A 19,418-nucleotide genomic window follows, 5' to 3' on the forward strand; every position below is an offset into this window, starting at 1 on the left:
ATATATACACCGCACAGCGCCACTTCTGTATATATACACCGCACAGTGCCACTTCTGTATATATACACTGCACAGCACCACTTCTGTATATATATATATATACACCGCACAGCGCCACTTCTGTATGTATACACCGCACAGCGTCACTTCTGTATATATACACCGCACAGCACCACTTCTGTATGTATACACTGCACAGCGCCACTTCTGTATATATACACCGCACAGCGCCACTTCTGTATGTATACACTGCACAGCGCCACTTCTGTATATATACACCGCACAGTGCCTGTGGTCAAATCCATCATCCTCAATATGTGTGATATCAGGGGATTAGCCTGTGATCACCCCCATCATCCTCAGTATGTGTGATATCGGGGGATTAGCCTGTGATCACCCCCATCATCCTCAGTATGTGTGATATTGGGGGATTAGGCTGTGATCACCCCCATCATCCTCAGTCTTTATCCTGAAGGTCCAGACTTCTCCATCTTCCTGCCTGCTGTCTCCAGCCATCTTGCTGATGGTCTCCCTGATGGTGTGTGCTGGTCACCTGGTGACTGCGGACCCCCGCGGGTGGAGGACGTCCGTCTGTCATCGCAGTGGGCCGGGGCTGCAGTATTAGTAACAGGTCTGCAGGGCCGGGGGGCCGGGAGATAACTATATCTGGGTGACAACAAATGTGACCCTCATTATCGTCACCCGGGGCTTTCCTGTATCCAGACTGACAGATTTGCCATTCAGAGCCCCAGGACAGCTGGGTGCGGCCCCCGCCAGGGCTGTACTGGCGGCCATGTTTCTGACAACCATTTTCCGAGCTCCTGGGTGATGTGGGGTCGTCTGCTCCAGAATCTACTATATAATTGTCTAAGGGTCACTTCCGTCTGTCTGTCCTTCTGTCACGGTTATTCATTCGCTGATTGGTCTCGGCAGCTGCCTGTCATGGCTGCCGCGACCAATCAACGACGGCCACAGTCCAATTAGTCCCTCCCCTACTCCCCTGCACTCACTGCCCGGCGCCCGCTCCGTAATCCCTGCCACTCATCGCTCACACAGGGTTAATGGCAGCGGTAACGGCCCCGCGGTCTAACACACTCCGTTACCGCTGCTATTAACCCTGTGTGTCCCCAACTGTTTACTATTGATGCTGCCTATGCAGCATCAATAGTAAAAATATGTCATGTTAAAAATAATTAAAAAAAAATAAAAAACCTGCTATACTCACCCTCCGCCGCCTTTCTCGCTCCTCGCCACGCTCCCGGGATCGCTCCATTGCAAGCGGCAGCTTCCGGTCCCAGGGCTGGTGTGCGACAAGGACCTGCCGTGACGTCACGGTCATGTGACCGCGACGTCATCACAGGTCCTGCTCACACCAGCCCTGGGACCGGAAGCTGCCACCTGCAATGGAGCGATCCCGGGAGCGTGGCGAGGGGCGGGAAAGGCGGCGGAGGGTGTATAGCAGGACTTCAACGAGCCTTCGGAAGGTGAGTATATGTTAATTTATTTTTTTAGTCTCTATACTACGTGGCTCTGTGCTGGGCAATATACTACGTGACTGGGCAATATACTACGTGGCTCTGCTATATACTACGTGGCTGGGCAATATACTACGTGGCTGGGCAATATACCGTACTACGTGGCTCTGCTATATACTCTGTGGCTGGGCAACATACTACGTGGCTGGGCAATATACTACGTAGCTGTGCAATATACTACGTGGCTGGGCAATATACTACGTAGCTGTGCAATATACTATGTGACTGGGCAACATACTACGTGGCTGGGCAATATACTACGTGACTGGGCAATATACTATGTGGTTGGGCAACATACTACGTAACTGGGCAATATACTACGTGACTGGGCAATATACTATGTGGCTGGGCAATATACTACGTGACTGGGCAATATACTACGTGGTTGGGCAACAAACTACGTAACTGGGCAATATACTACGTGACTGGGCAATATACTATGTGGCTGGGCAATATACTACGTGACTGGGCAACATACTACATCGCTGGGCAATATACTACGTGGCTGGGCAACATACTACGTAACTGGGCAATATACTACATGGCTGGGCAATATACTACGTGGCTGGGCAATATACTACGTGGCTGGGCAATATACTACGTGGCTGGGCAATATACTACGTGACTGGGCAACATACTACGTGGCTGGGCAATATACTACGTGGCTGGGCAATATACCACGTGGCTGGGCAACATACTACATCACTGGGCAATGTACTACGTGGCTGGGCAACATACTACGTAACTGGGCAATATACTACGTGACTGGGCAATATACTACGTGGCTGGGCAATATACTACGTGGCTGGGCAACATACTACGTAACTGGGCAATATACTACGTGACTGGGCAATATACTATGTGGCTGGGCAACATACTACGTAACTGGGCAATATACTACGTGACTGGGCAATATACTATGTGGCTGGGCAATATACTACGTGGCTGGGCAATATACTACGTGGCTGGGCAATATACTACGTGGCTGGGCAATATACTACGTGACTGGGCAACATACTACATCGCTGGGCAACATACTACGTGGCTGGGCAACATACTACGTGGCTGGGCAATATACTACGTGGCTGGGCAATATACTACGTGACTGGGCAATATACTACGTGGCTGGGCAATATACTACGTGGCTGGGCAATATACTACGTGGCTGGGCAATATACTACGTGGCTGGGCAATATACTATGTGACTGGGCAATATACTACGTGGCTGGGCAATATACTATGTGGCTGTGCTGTATACTACGTGGCTGGGCAATATACTACATCGCTGGGCAATATACTACGTGGCTGGGCAATATACTACGTGACTGGGCAATATACTACGTGGCTGGGCAATATACTACATGACTGGGCAATATACTACGTGGCTGGGCAATATACTACGTGACTGGGCAACATACTACGTGACTGGGCAACATACTACGTGGCTGGGCAATATACTACGTGGCTGGGCAATACACTACATGGCTGGGCAATATACTACGTGGCTGGGCAATATACTACGTGGTTGGCAATATACTACGTGGCTGGGCAATATACTACGTGGCTGGGCAATATACTACGTGGCTGGGCAACATACTACGTAACTGGGCAATATACTACGTGACTGGGCAATATACTACGTGGCTGGGCAACATACTACGTAACTGGGCAATATACTACGTGACTGGGCAATATACTATGTGGCTGGGCAATATACTACGTGGCTGGGCAATATACTACGTGGCTGGGCAATATACTACGTGGCTGGGCAATATACTACGTGACTGGGCAACATACTACATCGCTGGGCAACATACTACGTGGCTGGGCAACATACTACGTGGCTGGGCAATATACTACGTGGCTGGGCAATATACTACGTGACTGGGAAATATACTACGTGGCTGGGCAATATACTACGTGGCTGGGCAATATACTACGTGGCTGGGCAATATACTACGTGGATGGGCAATATACTACGTGGCTGGGCAATATACTAAGTGACTGGGCAATATACTACGTGGCTGGGCAATATACTATGTGGCTGTGCTGTATACTACGTGGCTGGGCAATATACTACATCGCTGGGCAATATACTACGTGGCTGGGTAATATACTACGTGACTGGGCAATATACTACGTGGCTGGGCAATATACTACATGACTGGGCAATATACTACGTGGCTGGGCAATATACTACGTGACTGGGCAACATACTACGTGACTGGGCAACATACTACGTGGCTGGGCAATATACTACGTGGCTGGGCAATACACTACATGGCTGGGCAATATACTACGTGGCTGGGCAATATACTACGTGGTTGGCAATATACTACGTGGCTGGGCAATATACTACGTGGCTGGGCAATATACTACGTGGCTGGGCAACATACTACGTGACTGGGCAATATACTACGTGACTGGGCAATATACTACGTGGCTAGGCAATATACTACGTGGCTGGGCAATATACTACGTGACTGGGCAATATACTAAGTGACTGGGCAATATACTACGTGGCTAGGCAATATACTACATCACTTGGCAATATACTACGTGGCTGGGCAATATACTATGTGGCTGGGCAATATACTACGTGGCTGGGCAATATACTACGTGGCTGGGCAATATACTACGTGGCTGGGCAATATACTACGTGGCTGGGCAATATACTACGTGGCTGAGCAATATACTACGTGGCTGGGCAATATACTACGTGGCTGGGCAATATACTACGTGGCTGAGCAATATACTACGTGGCTGGGCAATATACTACGTGTCTGTGCTATATACTACGTGGCTGGGCAATATACTACGTGGCTGGGCAATATACTATGTGGCTGGGCAATATACTACGTGGCTGAGCAATATACTACGTGGCTGGGCAATATACTACGTGGCTGGGCAATATACTACGTGGCTAGGCAATATACCACGTGTCTGTGCTATATACTACGTGGCTGGGCAATATACTACGTGTCTGTGCTATATACTACGTGACTGGGCAATATGCTACGTGGACATGCATATTCTAGAATACCCGATGCGTTCGAATCGGGCCACCATCTAGTACATTCATATGGACCCTTCCTGTCATTGTATCCGTGTGACCTGAGACCCCGCCTGACAGGCGGCAGGATTCAGGGTCTTCCTTGGTGTAATCCCCCTCAAATAATCAGTGAACAGAGAAACTGACCATAAAGCAGCGCGTCCTCCGCCATGATGGCGCCTCTGCCCCAGCCAAAGCAATGGGTCCACAAAGGAGGACCACCGCCGTCAGATGTGCAGGAGCCTCCCCCTTGTCTCCCATCACTGTCACTGGGAGGACTGGTGGCGGCTCCAGTCTGGGCCTGATATAGTGGTTCGGGGCAGTGCACATCCCCTTTAAGCTGCCATCTTCGCAGTGTTTGGCCAGTTGGACCATTTTCTCTTTATCCTGACTGGACTGGTGATCTCCTGGGCCGTCCCCCAGCGCTCAGTGACTACCACCAATGCTGTGCCAGTATAAAGCTACTCAGCTTTCCTGAAACCATGAATGACATAACATGTGGATTTGTGTGCAGAATTCCTCCCGCCCCATGTCTCCTGCCTCAGACACGTCTGCCGTAGACTTCATGAATCAGGAGGCCCAGGATGAACATAAAGCTGCCACCTAGTTACAATCCTCACTGGTACGTGGGTCCGCGCCATTTCTGTCCGGTCTATAGACGGTATGTGCAGAGCGTCCAACATGGCTTCTGTGTCAGCGACAGATTTACTCAGTGTTTACAGATGAAATAAAGACCCCCGGGAGCCTCGGCCCCTCAGGAATCCGCACCACATCCCCAGTATTTATGTGGTCGTATATGTCCCGGACTCTGCGTTCTGTCTCCTGTGTCAGGGTCGGGAGGGGCTGGATCCAGTGATCATAGATCCCCCCAGAGATCTGCAGCTAATTACCGTATTTTTCGAATTATAAGACGCTCCGGATTGTACCCCAAATTTTGAGGAGAAAAATAAGAAAAAAAATAATTTTTAATAAATTGGTGGTGCTTCTTATAATCCTTACCGGGGTGGTGGCTGCAGTGAAGCGGGGTCGCTGCTGGAGGAGGCAGGAGTGGGGTGATGCTCCAGGCCGCAGGCAGGGATGACTGGGGGCTCCGTTGTGTGGCGCGCTGCTGCCGGGATCTTGTGCTGCTGCCGGGTGTCTCCGGTGCCCAGCAGTGCTGCGTGGGTGTCCAGCGCTGCCCGGGGCTCTGCCGACATTTTGCGACAGGCCAGAGCCCCTGCACTTCCAGGGTTCCACGTGCTCTGGTCTCCGGGAATATGGCTGCCGCTGGGGGCAGCGCATGTGCTGATGTTGATCTTGGGATCAAGATCTCGAGGGATGAGATTTCAGCGCTGAGACACCCAGACACCCCCTCCCCCCCCGGTAAGGCATGTTCGCTTTCTAAGACGCACCCCCATTTTCCCCCCAAGTTTGGGGGAAAAAAAGTGCGTCTTACAAAACGAAAAATACGGTACATCCGAATCGGGGACTCTGGATCCTCACAAGTGATTGTCGTCTAAATCACCTCCTCCCGGCAAGCGCAAAACTATATATATACCTTACTGTCAGGGCAATGACGGGGATGGGACTGTATCTAATCCCATCCTGTGCGATACTGCTGAGCCATGTATCTAATCATCTCCTGTGTGATACTGACTGGTGAGCCGTGTATCTAATCCTCTCCTGTGTGATACTGTCTGCTGAGGAGTGTATCTAATCCTCTCCTGTGTGATACTGACTGCTGAGCCGTGTATCTAATCCTCTCCTGTGTGATACTGTCTGCTGAGCAGTGTATCTAATCCTCTCCTGTGTGATACTGACTGCTGAGCTGTGTATCTAATCCTCTCCTGTGTGATACTGACTGCTGAACCATGTATCTAATCCTCTCCTGTGTGATACTGTCTGCTGAGCCGTGTATCTAATCCTCTCCTGTGTGATACTGACTGCTGAGCCGTGTATCTAATCCTCTCCTGTGTGATACTGTCTGCTGAGCAGTGTATCTAATCCTCTCCTGTGTGATACTGACTGCTGAGCTGTGTATCTAATCCTCTCCTGTGTGATACTGACTGCTGAACCATGTATCTAATCCTCTCCTGTGTGATACTGACTGCTGAACCATGTATCTAATCCTCTCCTGTGTGATACTGTCTGCGGAGCCGTGTATCTAATCGTCTCCTGTGTGATACTGACTGCTGAGCCGTGTATCTAATCCTATCCTGTGTGATACTGACTGCTGAGCCGTGTATCTAATCCTATCCTGTGTGATACTGACTGCTGAGCTGTGTATCTAATCCTATCCTGTGTGATACTGACTGCTGAGCCGTGTATCTAATCCTATCCTGTGTGAGTGATACTGTCCGCTGAGCTGTGTATCTAATCCTATTCAGTTACTGATCCTGAGTTACACCCTGTATTATCCCCCAGAGCTGCACTCACTATTCTGCTGGTGCAGTCACTGTTTACATACACAGCTGTGTTTTGGTAAATATTGACACTTTGCTGTGGTTATTAGTACACACTCTATGAAAAGTAATATTTCATCAATATTTCACTGGACACAAGAACAGTTTTCAACATTCTGACAATTCTGAGTTTTATAGACCTTTTCCCCATAACTCGACAATCAGTTTATAATAGAACTGTCATTACAGAATCCTCGGCTTTACTCTAATTATTAGATGCTCCTGACAACCCGATCCCTATGGGGAGTTCTGGAGACAAGTTGTCACCGCTCTCCCTGCGGCATCCCGGCTCTAGAGCTCGTTCTGGAGATGGAGGAAGATGGACGCTGTAATATGTCGCCACCTTGTTTCTTCTGAGCCTAGAAGTCTCCTCACACATCATAGAGGTCACACAACACTAGATGGAGGAGTTATTGATGGGGTGTACTCATTTTTCCATCATCTTATAATCTGAGGACATTGTCAGTACAGTTATATTGTAACTTCCCTGTGGTGTTATGGGGGACAATGGTCTCTGAATCTCAGAATTGTCAGAATGTAGAAATTGTTGACATCTTACGTTACGGGGGTGTACTCATTTATGCTGATCCCTGTACATTACATCGCTTCCTGCTTGTTCGGGGTCTGTGCAGAGTTTTCTCTTGTGATTGATCCCATAGTGCGTTTATCGGGATCCTCAGAGAAGAGAAGACCTTGTGGGAAGATGCGGCTGGGACCGCAGGGCGAGAACAGTCGAGTCCGACAACACCCGGCCCCTTGTCCCGGCCCCTCTGCAGGTGATTGACAGATCTTTACAGATGTACACAAATCAGAGACACCTGTCAATCACCTGCAGCAGCGCTGGGAAGAACCGGCCAGGGCGGTGCGGGACTCGTGTCCTCTCTCTGTAGTCGTGACATCTTCCAGGCAGGCACACAATGTGTCCGGTGCAGCCGGAGGTGCGGGCCCTGCTGTGGCCGGGTCACTAGCTGTAGGGCGTCCTCCGCACTTGTACCCCGGGGGCATTAGAGCCCATTGTGCACCTGGTCTTGACCTCGGCCCCTTCCCCTCCTGTGCAGATGATCAGGGGCCGCCCATGTTCTGTTCCTGCTAGGAAGGAGCCATGTGTTCTTAATTTTGGATATTACCCTCTTTCTGGAGCTGCCCCTGCCCAATTCCAACACCAGATAATCAGGTTTGCAGTCGGGTTTCACGTGTGCTGCTTCTGAAATCACTTTCTGCTGCGCCCGCTCCAGGGGCACAGGGGCCTGTCTTTCCTCAGAGCGGCATGAAGACACCATAATTCCCCAAATCAAATTTCTGTTCCTCTCCCCCTGCGCCCGTCTGCCCACAGTGTGCCTGGAACCCTGGTGACTGCGCAGTAACACACAGGCGTCTGCCTCTTAAAGGGACCCTCACCCCAAATTATACCTCCAACGTTCTGTAAATAAACACACAATGATGACTGAACGACAGGTGACTACACTCTATTACTCCCTGTTATCAGCCATTACTGGGGGAGGAGACTGTAGGACAGGAGACCACAATCTATTACTCCCTGTTATCAGCCATTACTGGGGGAGGAGACTGTAGGACAGGAGACCACAATCTATTACTCCCTGTTATCAGCCATTACTGGGGGGAGGAGACTGTAGGACAGGAGACCACAATCTATTACTCCCTGTCATCAGCCATTACTGGGGGAGGAGACTGTAGGACAGGAGACCGCAATCTATTACTCCCTGTTATCAGCCATTACTGGGGGGAGGAGACTGTAGGACAGGAGACCACAATCTATTACTCCCTGTTATCAGCCATTACTGGGGGAGGAGACTGTAGGACAGGAGACCACAATCTATTACTCCCTGTTATCAGCCATTACTGGGGGAGGAGACTGTAGGACAGGAGACCACAATCTATTACTCCCTGTTATCAGCCATTACTGGGGGAGGTGACTGTAGGACAGGAGACCGCAATCTATTACTCCCTGTTATCAGCCATTACTGGGGGAGGTGACTGTAGGACAGGAGACCGCAATCTATTACTCCCTGTTATCAGCCATTACTGGGGGAGGTGACTGTAGGACAGGAGACCGCAATCTATTACTCCCTGTTATCAGCCATTACTGGGGAGGAGACTGTAGGATAGGAGACCACAATCTATTACTCCCTGTTATCAGCCATTACTGGGGGAGGAGACTGTAGGACAGGAGACCACAATCTATTACTCCCTGTTATCAACCATTACTGGGGGAGGAGACTGTAGGACAGGAGACCACAATCTATTACTCCCTGTTATCAGCCATTACTGGGGAGGAGACTACAGTCTATTACTCCCTGTTATCAGCCATTACTGGGGGAGGAGACTACAATCTATTACTCCCTGTTATCAGCCATTACTGGGGGAGGGGACTGTAGGACAGGAGACCACAATCTATTACTCCCTGTTATCAGCCATTACTGGGGGAGGAGACTGTAGGACAGGAGACCGCAATCTATTACTCCCTGTTATCAGCCATTACTGGGGGGAGGAGACTGTAGGACAGGAGACCACAATCTATTACTCCCTGTTATCAGCCATTACTGGGGGAGGAGACTGTAGGACAGGAGACCACAATCTATTACTCCCTGTTATCAGCCATTACTGGGGGAGGAGACTGTAGGACAGGAGACCACAATCTATTACTCCCTGTTATCAGCCATTACTGGGGGGTGACTGTAGGACAGGAGACTGCAATCTATTACTCCCTGTTATCAGCCATTACTGGGGGAGGTGACTGTAGGACAGGAGACTGCAATCTATTACTCCCTGTTATCAGCCATTACTGGGGGAGGAGACTGTAGGACAGGAGACCACAATCTATTACTCCCTGTTATCAGCCATTACTGGGGGAGGTGACTGTAGGACAGGAGACCACAATCTATTACTCCCTGTTATCAGCCATTACTGGGGGAGGTGACTGTAGGACAGGAGACCACAATCTATTACTCCCTGTTATCAGCCATTACTGGGGGAGGTGACTGTAGGACAGGAGACCGCAATCTATTACTCCCTGTTATCAGCCATTACTGGGGGAGGTGACTGTAGGACAGGAGACCACAATCTATTACTCCCTGTTATCAGCCATTACTGGGGGAGGTGACTGTAGGACAGGAGACCGCAATCTATTACTCCCTGTTATCAGCCATTACTGGGGGAGGTGACTGTAGGACAGGAGACCGCAATCTATTACTCCCTGTTATCAGCCATTACTGGGGGAGGAGACTGTAGGACAGGAGACCACAATCTATTACTCCCTGTTATCAGCCATTACTGGGGGAGGTGACTGTAGGACAGGAGACCACAATCTATTACTCCCTGGTATCAGCCATTACTGGGGGAGGTGTTTGTAGGACAGGAGACCGCAATCTATTACTCCCTGTTATCAGCCATTACTGGGGGAGAAGACTGTAGGACAGGAGACCACAATCTATTACTCCCTGTTATCAGCCATTACTGGGGGAGGAGACTGTAGGACAGGAGACTACAATCTATTACTCCCTGTTATCAGCCATTGCTGGAGGTTATAACTTTAGGACATTTGGATACTCCTTTAGCGCTGGGGTTACTGAACCTTTAATATGAGAGTTGTGTTTGGTTTCTGTACTGGAGCTGCTCAGTTATAATTGTTGCTCCTCCTGCATCTTTCAGAGGCTTCAAGGATCCCTATGTAGCTGCAGTGAATGGTCCGAACCTAATGAGTAAAAGTCACCAAAATTATTATTATTACTAGATGGTGGCCCGATTCTAACGCATCGGGTATTCTAGAATATGCATGTCCCCGTAGTATATTGCCCAGCCACGTAGTATATTGCCCAGTCACGTAGTATATTGCCCAGCCACGTAGTATATTGCCCAGCCACGTAGTATATTGCCCAGTCACGTAGTATATTGCCCAGCCACGTAGTATATTGCCCAGTCACGTAGTATATTGCCCAGCCACGTAGTATATTGCCCAGCCACGTAGTATATTGCCCAGCCACGTAGTATATTGCCCAGCCATGTAGTATATTGCCCAGTCACGTAGTATATTGCCCAGCCACGTAGTATATTGCCCAGCCACGTAGTATATTGCTCAGTCACTTAGTATATTGCCCAGTCACGTAGTACATTGCCTAGCCACGTAGTATATTGCCCAGTCATGTAGTATATTGCCCAGCCACGTAGTATATTGCCCAGCCACGTAGTATATTGCCCAGTCACGTAGTATATTGCCCAGCCACGTAGTATATTGCCCAGTCACGTAGTATATTGCCCAGCCACGTAGTATATTGCCCAGCCACGTAGTATATTGCCCAGCCACGTAGTATATTGCCCAGCCACGTAGTATATTGCCCAGTCACGTAGTATATTGCCCAGCCACGTAGTATATTGCCCAACCACGTAGTATATTGCCCAGTCACGTAGTATATTGCCCAGCCACGTAGTATATTGCCCAGCCACGTAGTATATTGCCCAGTGACGTAGTATATTGCCCAGCCACGTAGTATATTGCCCAGCCACGTAATATACAGCACAGAGCCACGTAGTATATTGCCCAGTCACGTAGTATATTGCCCAGCCACGTAGTATATTGCCCAGCCACGTAGTATATTGCCCAGTCACGTAGTATATTGCCCAGCCACGTAGTATATTGCCCAGCCACGTAGTATATTGCCCAGCCACGTATGTAACAGGTTAAAAAAGACTTAAGATAAAAAATAAACATATTCTCACCTTCCGAGGGCCCCTTGTAACCCTGGCCCTGTGTGCGGTGCAGGCGGCAGTTTCCGGTCCCAGGGTTGGTATGAGCGCAGGAGCTGTGATGACGTCGCGGTCACATGACTGTGACGTCATGGCAGGTCCTTCTCGCATAGCACCCTTGGCCCCGGAACCTGCCGCTTGCACTGCCGAGGAGAGGGCGCGACGTCGGAGGGTGAGAATAAAGTTTTTTTTTAAATTATTTGTAACATTAGATCTTTTTACTATCGATACTGCATACGCAACATCAATAGTAAAAAGTTGGTCACACAGGGTTAATGGCAGCGTTAATGGAGTGCGTTACAGCACGGTCCATTAACGCTGCCATTAACCCTGTGTGAGCACTGACTGCGGGGAGGAAGGAGCGGCCATTTTTCCGCTGGACTGTGCCGGTCGCTGATTGGTCGTGGCTATTTTGCCGCGACCAATCAGCAACTTGGATTTCCATGACAGACAGAGTCCGCGACCAATGAATATCCATGCTAGAAAGACAGACAGACAGACGGAAGTGACCCTTAGACAATTATATAGTAGATTAGTGTTCTTCTCTATAGCCGCATATTGTGTACAGGGAGAGCAGCCATGGGCTTCACTACAAACGTTCTGAACATGCAATATAATAACTTATGGCCATTTCCACAGACGGAGCGCTCTGCAGACCTGATGGAAAAATTAGTCGTTTGTCATCATTAAGTTTAATATCATAAAAAACCTTTATCAGGAGACACCAAGTAATATACAGATCTAGGAGACTCGAGGATTCGTAAATGTATTATACTCCAGAGCTGCACTCACTATTCTGCTGGTGCAGTCACTGTGTACATACATTACATTACTGATCCTGAGTTACATCCTGTATTATACTCCAGAGCTGCACTCACTATTCTGCTGGTGCAGTCACTGTGTACATACATTACATTACTGATCCTGAGTTACATCCTGTATTATACTCCAGAGCTGCACTCACTATTCTGCTGGTGCAGTCACTGTGTACATACATTACATTACTGATCCTGAGTTATATCCTGTATTATACCCCAGAGCTGCACTCACTATTCTGCTGGTGCAGTCACTGTGTACATACATTACTTATCCCGAGTTCCATCCTGTATTATACTCCAGAGCTGCACTCACTATTCTGCTGGTGCAGTCACTGTTTACATACATTACATTATTGATGCTGAGTTACACCCTGTATTATACCCCAGAGCTGCACTCACTATTCTGCTGGTGCAGTCACTGTGTACATACATTACATTACTGATCCTGAGTTACGTCCTGTATTATACCTTAAAGCTGCGCTCACTATTCTGCTGGTGCAGTCACTGTGTACATACGTTACATTACTGATCCTGAGTTACACCCTGTATTATACCCCAGAGCTGCACTCTCTATTCTGCTGGTGCAGTCACTGTGTACATACATTACATTACTGATCCTGAGTTACATCCTGTATTATACCCCAGAGCTGCACTCTCTATTCTGCTGGTGCAGTCACTGTGTACATACGTTACATTACTGATCCTGAGTTACATCCTGTATTATACTCCAGAGCTGCACTCACTATTCTGCTGGTGCAGTCACTGTGTACATACATTACATTACTGATCCTGAGTTACATCCTGTATTATACCCCAGAGCTGCACTCACTATTCTGTTGGTGCAGTCACTGTGTACATACATTACATTACTGATCCTGAGTTACATCCTGTATTATACTCCAGAGCTGCACTCACTATTCTGCTGGTGCAGTCACTGTGTACACACATTACATTACTGATCCTGAGTTACCTCCTGTATTATACTCCAGAGCTGCGCTCACTATTCTGCTGGTGCAGTCACTGTGTACATACATTACATTACTGATCCTGAGTTACCTCCTGTATTATACTCCAGAGCTGCGCTCACTATTCTGCTGGTGCAGTCACTGTGTACATACATTACATTACTGAGCCTGAGATACACCCTGTATTATACTCCAGAGCTGCACTCACTATTCTGCTGGTGCAGTCACTGTGTACATACATTACATTACTGATCCTGAGTTACATCCTGTATTATACCCCAGAGCTGCACTCACTATTCTGCTGGTGCAGTCACTGTGTACATACATTACATTACTGATCCTGAGTTACCTCCTGTATTATACCCCAGAGCTGCACTCACTATTCTGCTGGTGCAGTCACTGTGTACATACATTACATTACTGATCCTGAGTTACCTCCTGTATTATACTCCAGAGCTGTACTCACTATTCTGCTGGTACAGTCACTGTGTACATACATTACATTACTGATCCTGAGTTACATCCTGTATTATACCCCAGAGCTGTACTCACTATTCTGCTGGTGCAGTCACTGTGTACATACATTACTGATCCTGAGTTACCTCCTGTATTATACTCCAGAGCTGCACTCACTATTCTGCTGGTGCAGTCACTGTGTACATACATTACATTACTGATCCTGAGTTACCTCCTGTATTATTCTCCAGAGCTGCACTCACTATTCTGCTGGTGCAGTCACTGTGTACATACATTACATTACTGATCCTGAGTTACCTCCTGTATTATACTCCAGAGCAGCACTCTCTATTCTGCTGGTGCAGTCACTGTGTACATACATTACATTACTGATCCTGAGTTAAATCCTGTATTATACTCCAGAGCTGCACTCTCTATTCTGCTGGTGCAGTCACTGTGTACATACATTACATTACTGATCCTGAGTTACCTCCTGTATTATACTCCAGAGCAGCACTCTCTATTCTGCTGGTGCAGTCACTGTGTACATACATTACATTACTGATCCTGAGTTAAATCCTGTATTATACTCCAGAGCTGCACTGTCTATTCTGCTGGTGCAGTCACTGTGTACATACATTACATTACTGATCCTGAGTTACCTCCTGTATTATATTCTGCTGGTGCACTCACTATTCTGCTGGTGCAGTCACTGTACATATATTACTGATCCTGAGTTACATCCTGTATTATACTCCAGAGCTGCACTCACTATTCTGCTGGTGCAGTCACTGTGTACATACATTACATTACTGATCCTGAGTTACCTCCTGTATTATACCCCAGAGCTGCACTCACTATTCTGTTGGTGCAGTCACTGTGTACATACATTACATTACTGATCCTGAGTTACATCCTGTATTATACTCCAGAGCTGCACTCACTATTCTGCTGGTGCAGTCACTGTGTACACACATTACATTACTGATCCTGAGTTACCTCCTGTATTATACTCCAGAGCTGCGCTCACTATTCTGCTGGTGCAGTCACTGTGTACATACATTACATTACTGATCCTGAGTTACCTCCTGTATTATACTCCAGAGCTGCGCTCACTATTCTGCTGGTGCAGTCACTGTGTACATACATTACATTACTGATCCTGAGTTACATCCTGTATTATACTCCAGAGCTGCACTCACTATTCTGCTGGTGCAGTCACTGTGTACATACATTACATTACTGATCCTGAGTTACGTCCTGTATTATACTCCAGAGCTGCACTCACCATTCTGCTGGTGCAGTCACTGTGTACATACATTACATTACTGATCCTGAGTTACCTCCTGTATTATACTCCAGAGCTGCACTCACTATTCTGCTGGTGCAGTCACTGTGTACATACATTACATTACTGATCCTGAGTTACCTCCTGTATTATACTCCAGAGCTGCGCTCACTATTCTGCTGGTGCAGTCACTGTGTACATACATTACATTACTGAGCCTGAGATACACCCTGTATTATACTCCAGAGCTGCGCTCACTATTCTGCTGGTGCAGTCACTGTGTACATACATTACATTACTGATCCTGAGTTACCTCCTGTATTATACTCCAGAGCTGCGCTCACTATTCTGCTGGTGCAGTCATCAGTTTCATCAGTGATTTTTATATCCGTATAAATCAGTGTCCGCTTCTCCTCTTCACTATGGTATTACTCACGGACATCGCACTGATTATATGCTGATGACCTCTGTGCTGTCCGTGACTTGTATGTCTGATATACACACGTCCATGTGAACAGCTGCATAGACTATAATGGATACATGGAAATCAGATTGTAAGTGAGGAGCGATGTGTGAACGATTCCCAGCAGCTCGGCCGCGCTCGTATCTCGCTCTGTCGGTAGAATTCTGACATTTTTGCTCTATTTGGTGTCTCCAGCGTTTTCTGCTTTGAGCAGTTGCTTGTTTTCCGTCAGATATTCTTTGAAGCACGAGGACCCTCATATCTGCCCTCGGCCATATTGGAGAAACATGGACAAATCTGCTGTTCGTATTGGTTGTTTTCCTGCAGTCAATAACTAGTATTGATGAAATTCCTTTCTAACCTCATGACTGAACTATTGGGAGAATTCATCCAAACATGATCCATGTCTGTGTTGTCTTGCAGGCTCACATAATAAATTAAATATGCAAATTGCCTCTTCTGAGAAAAAGAGGACTTAAACTCTATAGCGCCACCTGTTGGAAGTAGCGATCCTACAAGAAAGCATTTGTGACACATTTTTGTATCGAGTTCCCTTTAAGATTTGTAATTTTCCCTGTAAACCGTGAGTAATTATTATTATTAACCCCTGCACCTGCAGGCTACAGATTGTTCCCCAAACCCATTGGAATTATCTTCCTGATCTACCTATTATCTCTGGATCTTTAGAGAGAAGTTGTCCAGGCACAGATTTAAGAGGGGCTCATGAAGCCCAACCTGAAAGGACCACCCTCTCTGTTAGGCCCTATAACTGATGAATTGACTTTATGAGACTTGTTCCTTTGGGCTTTGATTCTCTCATGCTTTCCAATATATTCACAATGTCATCGAGGGAGAGTCCAACTGGCCCAAGGGTCATGGTACCGCTTCATACTAATCGTGGGCCCAGATAAGTGCTGGGCTTCCAGCTGGGGAGCAGGGTTCAGGGGTATCATCCGGTCATTGGAGGAGGACTTTTTTAGGTTTTTCTTATAGGGCCCCCCTGCCCACCGCCGCTATACTGGGTTTGCAGGAAGCGGAGGGAGATTGCTATCCACACAGTGTTACTTAATCCTGTAGGGCACGAGCCTGAAGAGCAATATAGAAGAGGGCGGAAGGAAAATATACTTAATTTATGGAAAGAAAACAAACTTGTTTTAATTGCCTTGGCAGGAAGAGAAATCTGAGGCGGATTACAATAAGTGCTGGAGCTGCGCTGGCTCAACACTTAACTGTTAAAGCCCAAGAATCAAGAATCAAGTGTAACAATAACAGTGACCCCCAAAATGTCCCCCCCAGACCTCCATGACGTGTTTACACAGGAGACATGTCCAGGAGAGATGAGATCCACCGCAGAGTCCTTGCTTCACTTTGTTACATTCTTGCTTCTTTTTTTTTCTATAACAAGACAATGAACTGTTTGTAAACATGAAACTTGTTACATTGTCGCAACCGAAAATGCAAATTCGTCGTCTTCCACATGGATGCGTTTGTGTTCTGGAGAATCTGAGGGATGTAATGGAGCTTCTAGAGTTACACAATGATTTCTATAAGTTTTGTTTTACACTTTCGACAAAAACACAGAACAAATATGTGGAAGAGTTTCATCAGGAAAAGTTCCAAAAGTTCCACATCTACGTATACCACAAATATGGCAGCTCCAGGCTGGATTATCGGAATTTCTGGAGTATTGGCCAGCTGGACGTAACATTGTATCACTTTTCCAGTGACATGAGCTCTTTTATGGTATCTGTGATCTGACACCTTGTCATTTATAACTGATTCTAATGGATTTGGTATCTTAGCAGCTCTCTAACCAGAAAAGCATCAGCACCAAGTGCAACCCGTGGAAATCTGTCACTGGTTGATGAGTGCATGAAATTATCCTTCAATATCAATATTTATTGGTGGCTGATAGGAATCCATGGTCGGGGGAGGGGGAATTACCTTACAAATGGAAACAAAGCGTCACCCTCTTTTCTTTCTTTGTTTTGCTTGTTATGTTCCATTGTTGGCTTTTATGTTCGTCTTTACTTTGAACTTGAGTATGGTAAGATGGAGAAGTGGCTCATAAGAAACGCTTCTCCTTGGGCCTCCCCGTCACTTGTACTCAAGATGACATCATCATCCTCCTATGACATCACTGCCATCAAGAGAAAGGCACACGTTTCCTTAGATGTCAGGGCTTCCAAATTGCATTCAACTTTGTTTTTATTTTTTTGTTTTTTTTTGCTTGACTTTCTGTTTTTTTCCTCTTCATTTGATTTTCTTCATTTTCTTTTGTTCTGTTTTTTTTTTTCTTAATAGTTAAGCTAAAAATGAAGCGGAGATGGAGTGTAAATGCTGTTAATTGTGCATGTAATGTAATTGGACGCGTTTCATTCACCTGCTGACGCGAGTTTTTTTCTTCATCTTAGTGCTTGAATGTACCTGTAGACCTGCATCTAGCTTCTTGTTGCAGCCCTTTGATGCAGGTAGGACACATTATAAATAGGCTTGTTGCTATGGGGAGTAATAGAAGTCTGTGTGTTGTGTATAGCTAACCTTTATCTGCTCCTTGGACACAGCAATCTCTTCTAAGCAAATGACAATCATCGTGTATTGCCAAAATGAGATAAGGAATTCGCCTGGCTTGTTAGTAATGCTGCGTCCATGAATATTGGGGGCCTGGGAAATACAACCCTCAACCATTAGTCCATCAAATATTAAAAGGGGGAGGGGGCATATAGTGCTTTGAAGACTTCCTTACCCAGGATGTAAACTATGGGGTCTCAATTGTAAAGTTTCCTGCTGCATGTATTTGAATATGATACATATTTATTAAATATGGAGGCAAAGCAGCGCACCCCCCACTCAACCAATAGAAGTCCTAAGCATTGAGTGTGGCCAAACTGGGTGGCATATATTGCTCTAGATGCCCCCCTTAACCATCTTTGCCAGTCAGTAAAATATGGGGTCCCCATTTCTTAAACTTGTTTTTGCTGCACGTTTTTGATTACATTTATTAATGTGAACCAAACTAACAATTAACCTTAGTATTGAGAGGGGCGGGGTGGAGGTAATACTCTAGAAGCCTCGCTCACTTTTTAAGCCTGGAAGTAACATTTGGGGTCCACTTTTTCCTAAAAAGTTTTCCATTATATGTTTCGTAAGACTCTGTCCATGAATATACTGAGGAGGTGGAGAGGGAAAGGTAGTGAAACATACTTAATCATGAGGAAGATGGGAGGAGCGGGGGATATACAGCCTTAGAGACCACCCCAACATTGTTGTCCAAGTTGCAGGAAGATGGGAGGAGCGGGGGATATGCAGCCTTAGAGACCACACCAACATTGTTGTCCAAGTTGCAGGAAGATGGGAGGAGCGGGGGATATACAGCCTTAGAGACCACCCCAACATTGTTGTCTTGGTTGTAGGAAGATGGGAGGAGCGGGGGATATACAGCCTTAGAGACCACCCCAACATTGCTGTCCAGGTTGCAGGAAGATGGGAGGAGCGGGGGATATACTACCTTAGAGACCACCCCAATATTGCTGTCCAGGTCGCAGGAATATGGGAGGAGCGGGGGATAACTGCCTTAGAGACCACCCCGACATTGTTGTCTAGATTGCAGGAAGATGGGAGTAGCAGGGGATATGCAGC

At 47.1% G+C, this 19,418-nt stretch overlaps 1 protein-coding gene across 37 annotated transcripts in view; it reads left to right on the forward strand.

The window, feature by feature from the left end:
• Positions 1-19,418, forward strand: part of TCF7L2 (transcription factor 7 like 2) — a 317,280-nt gene that overhangs the window by 131,759 nt on the left and 166,103 nt on the right. For 29 of the 37 annotated variants that reach the window (XR_011318561.1, XR_011318562.1, XM_069754295.1 and 26 more), the window contains exon 4: positions 18,194-18,250. The exons of the other annotated variants lie outside the window; for them this stretch is intronic. Coding sequence is in view for 27 of the 29 variants with exons in the window: in XM_069754295.1 (XP_069610396.1) it covers positions 18,194-18,250 (57 nt within the window). In the remaining 2 variants the exon portion in view is untranslated. The remainder of the gene's footprint in view (positions 1-18,193; positions 18,251-19,418) is intronic. 37 annotated transcript variants of the gene reach the window in all.

The sequence above is a fragment of the Ranitomeya imitator genome, chromosome 2 (genome assembly GCF_032444005.1).
Source record: "Ranitomeya imitator isolate aRanImi1 chromosome 2, aRanImi1.pri, whole genome shotgun sequence".
NCBI lineage: Eukaryota > Metazoa > Chordata > Amphibia > Anura > Dendrobatidae > Ranitomeya > Ranitomeya imitator.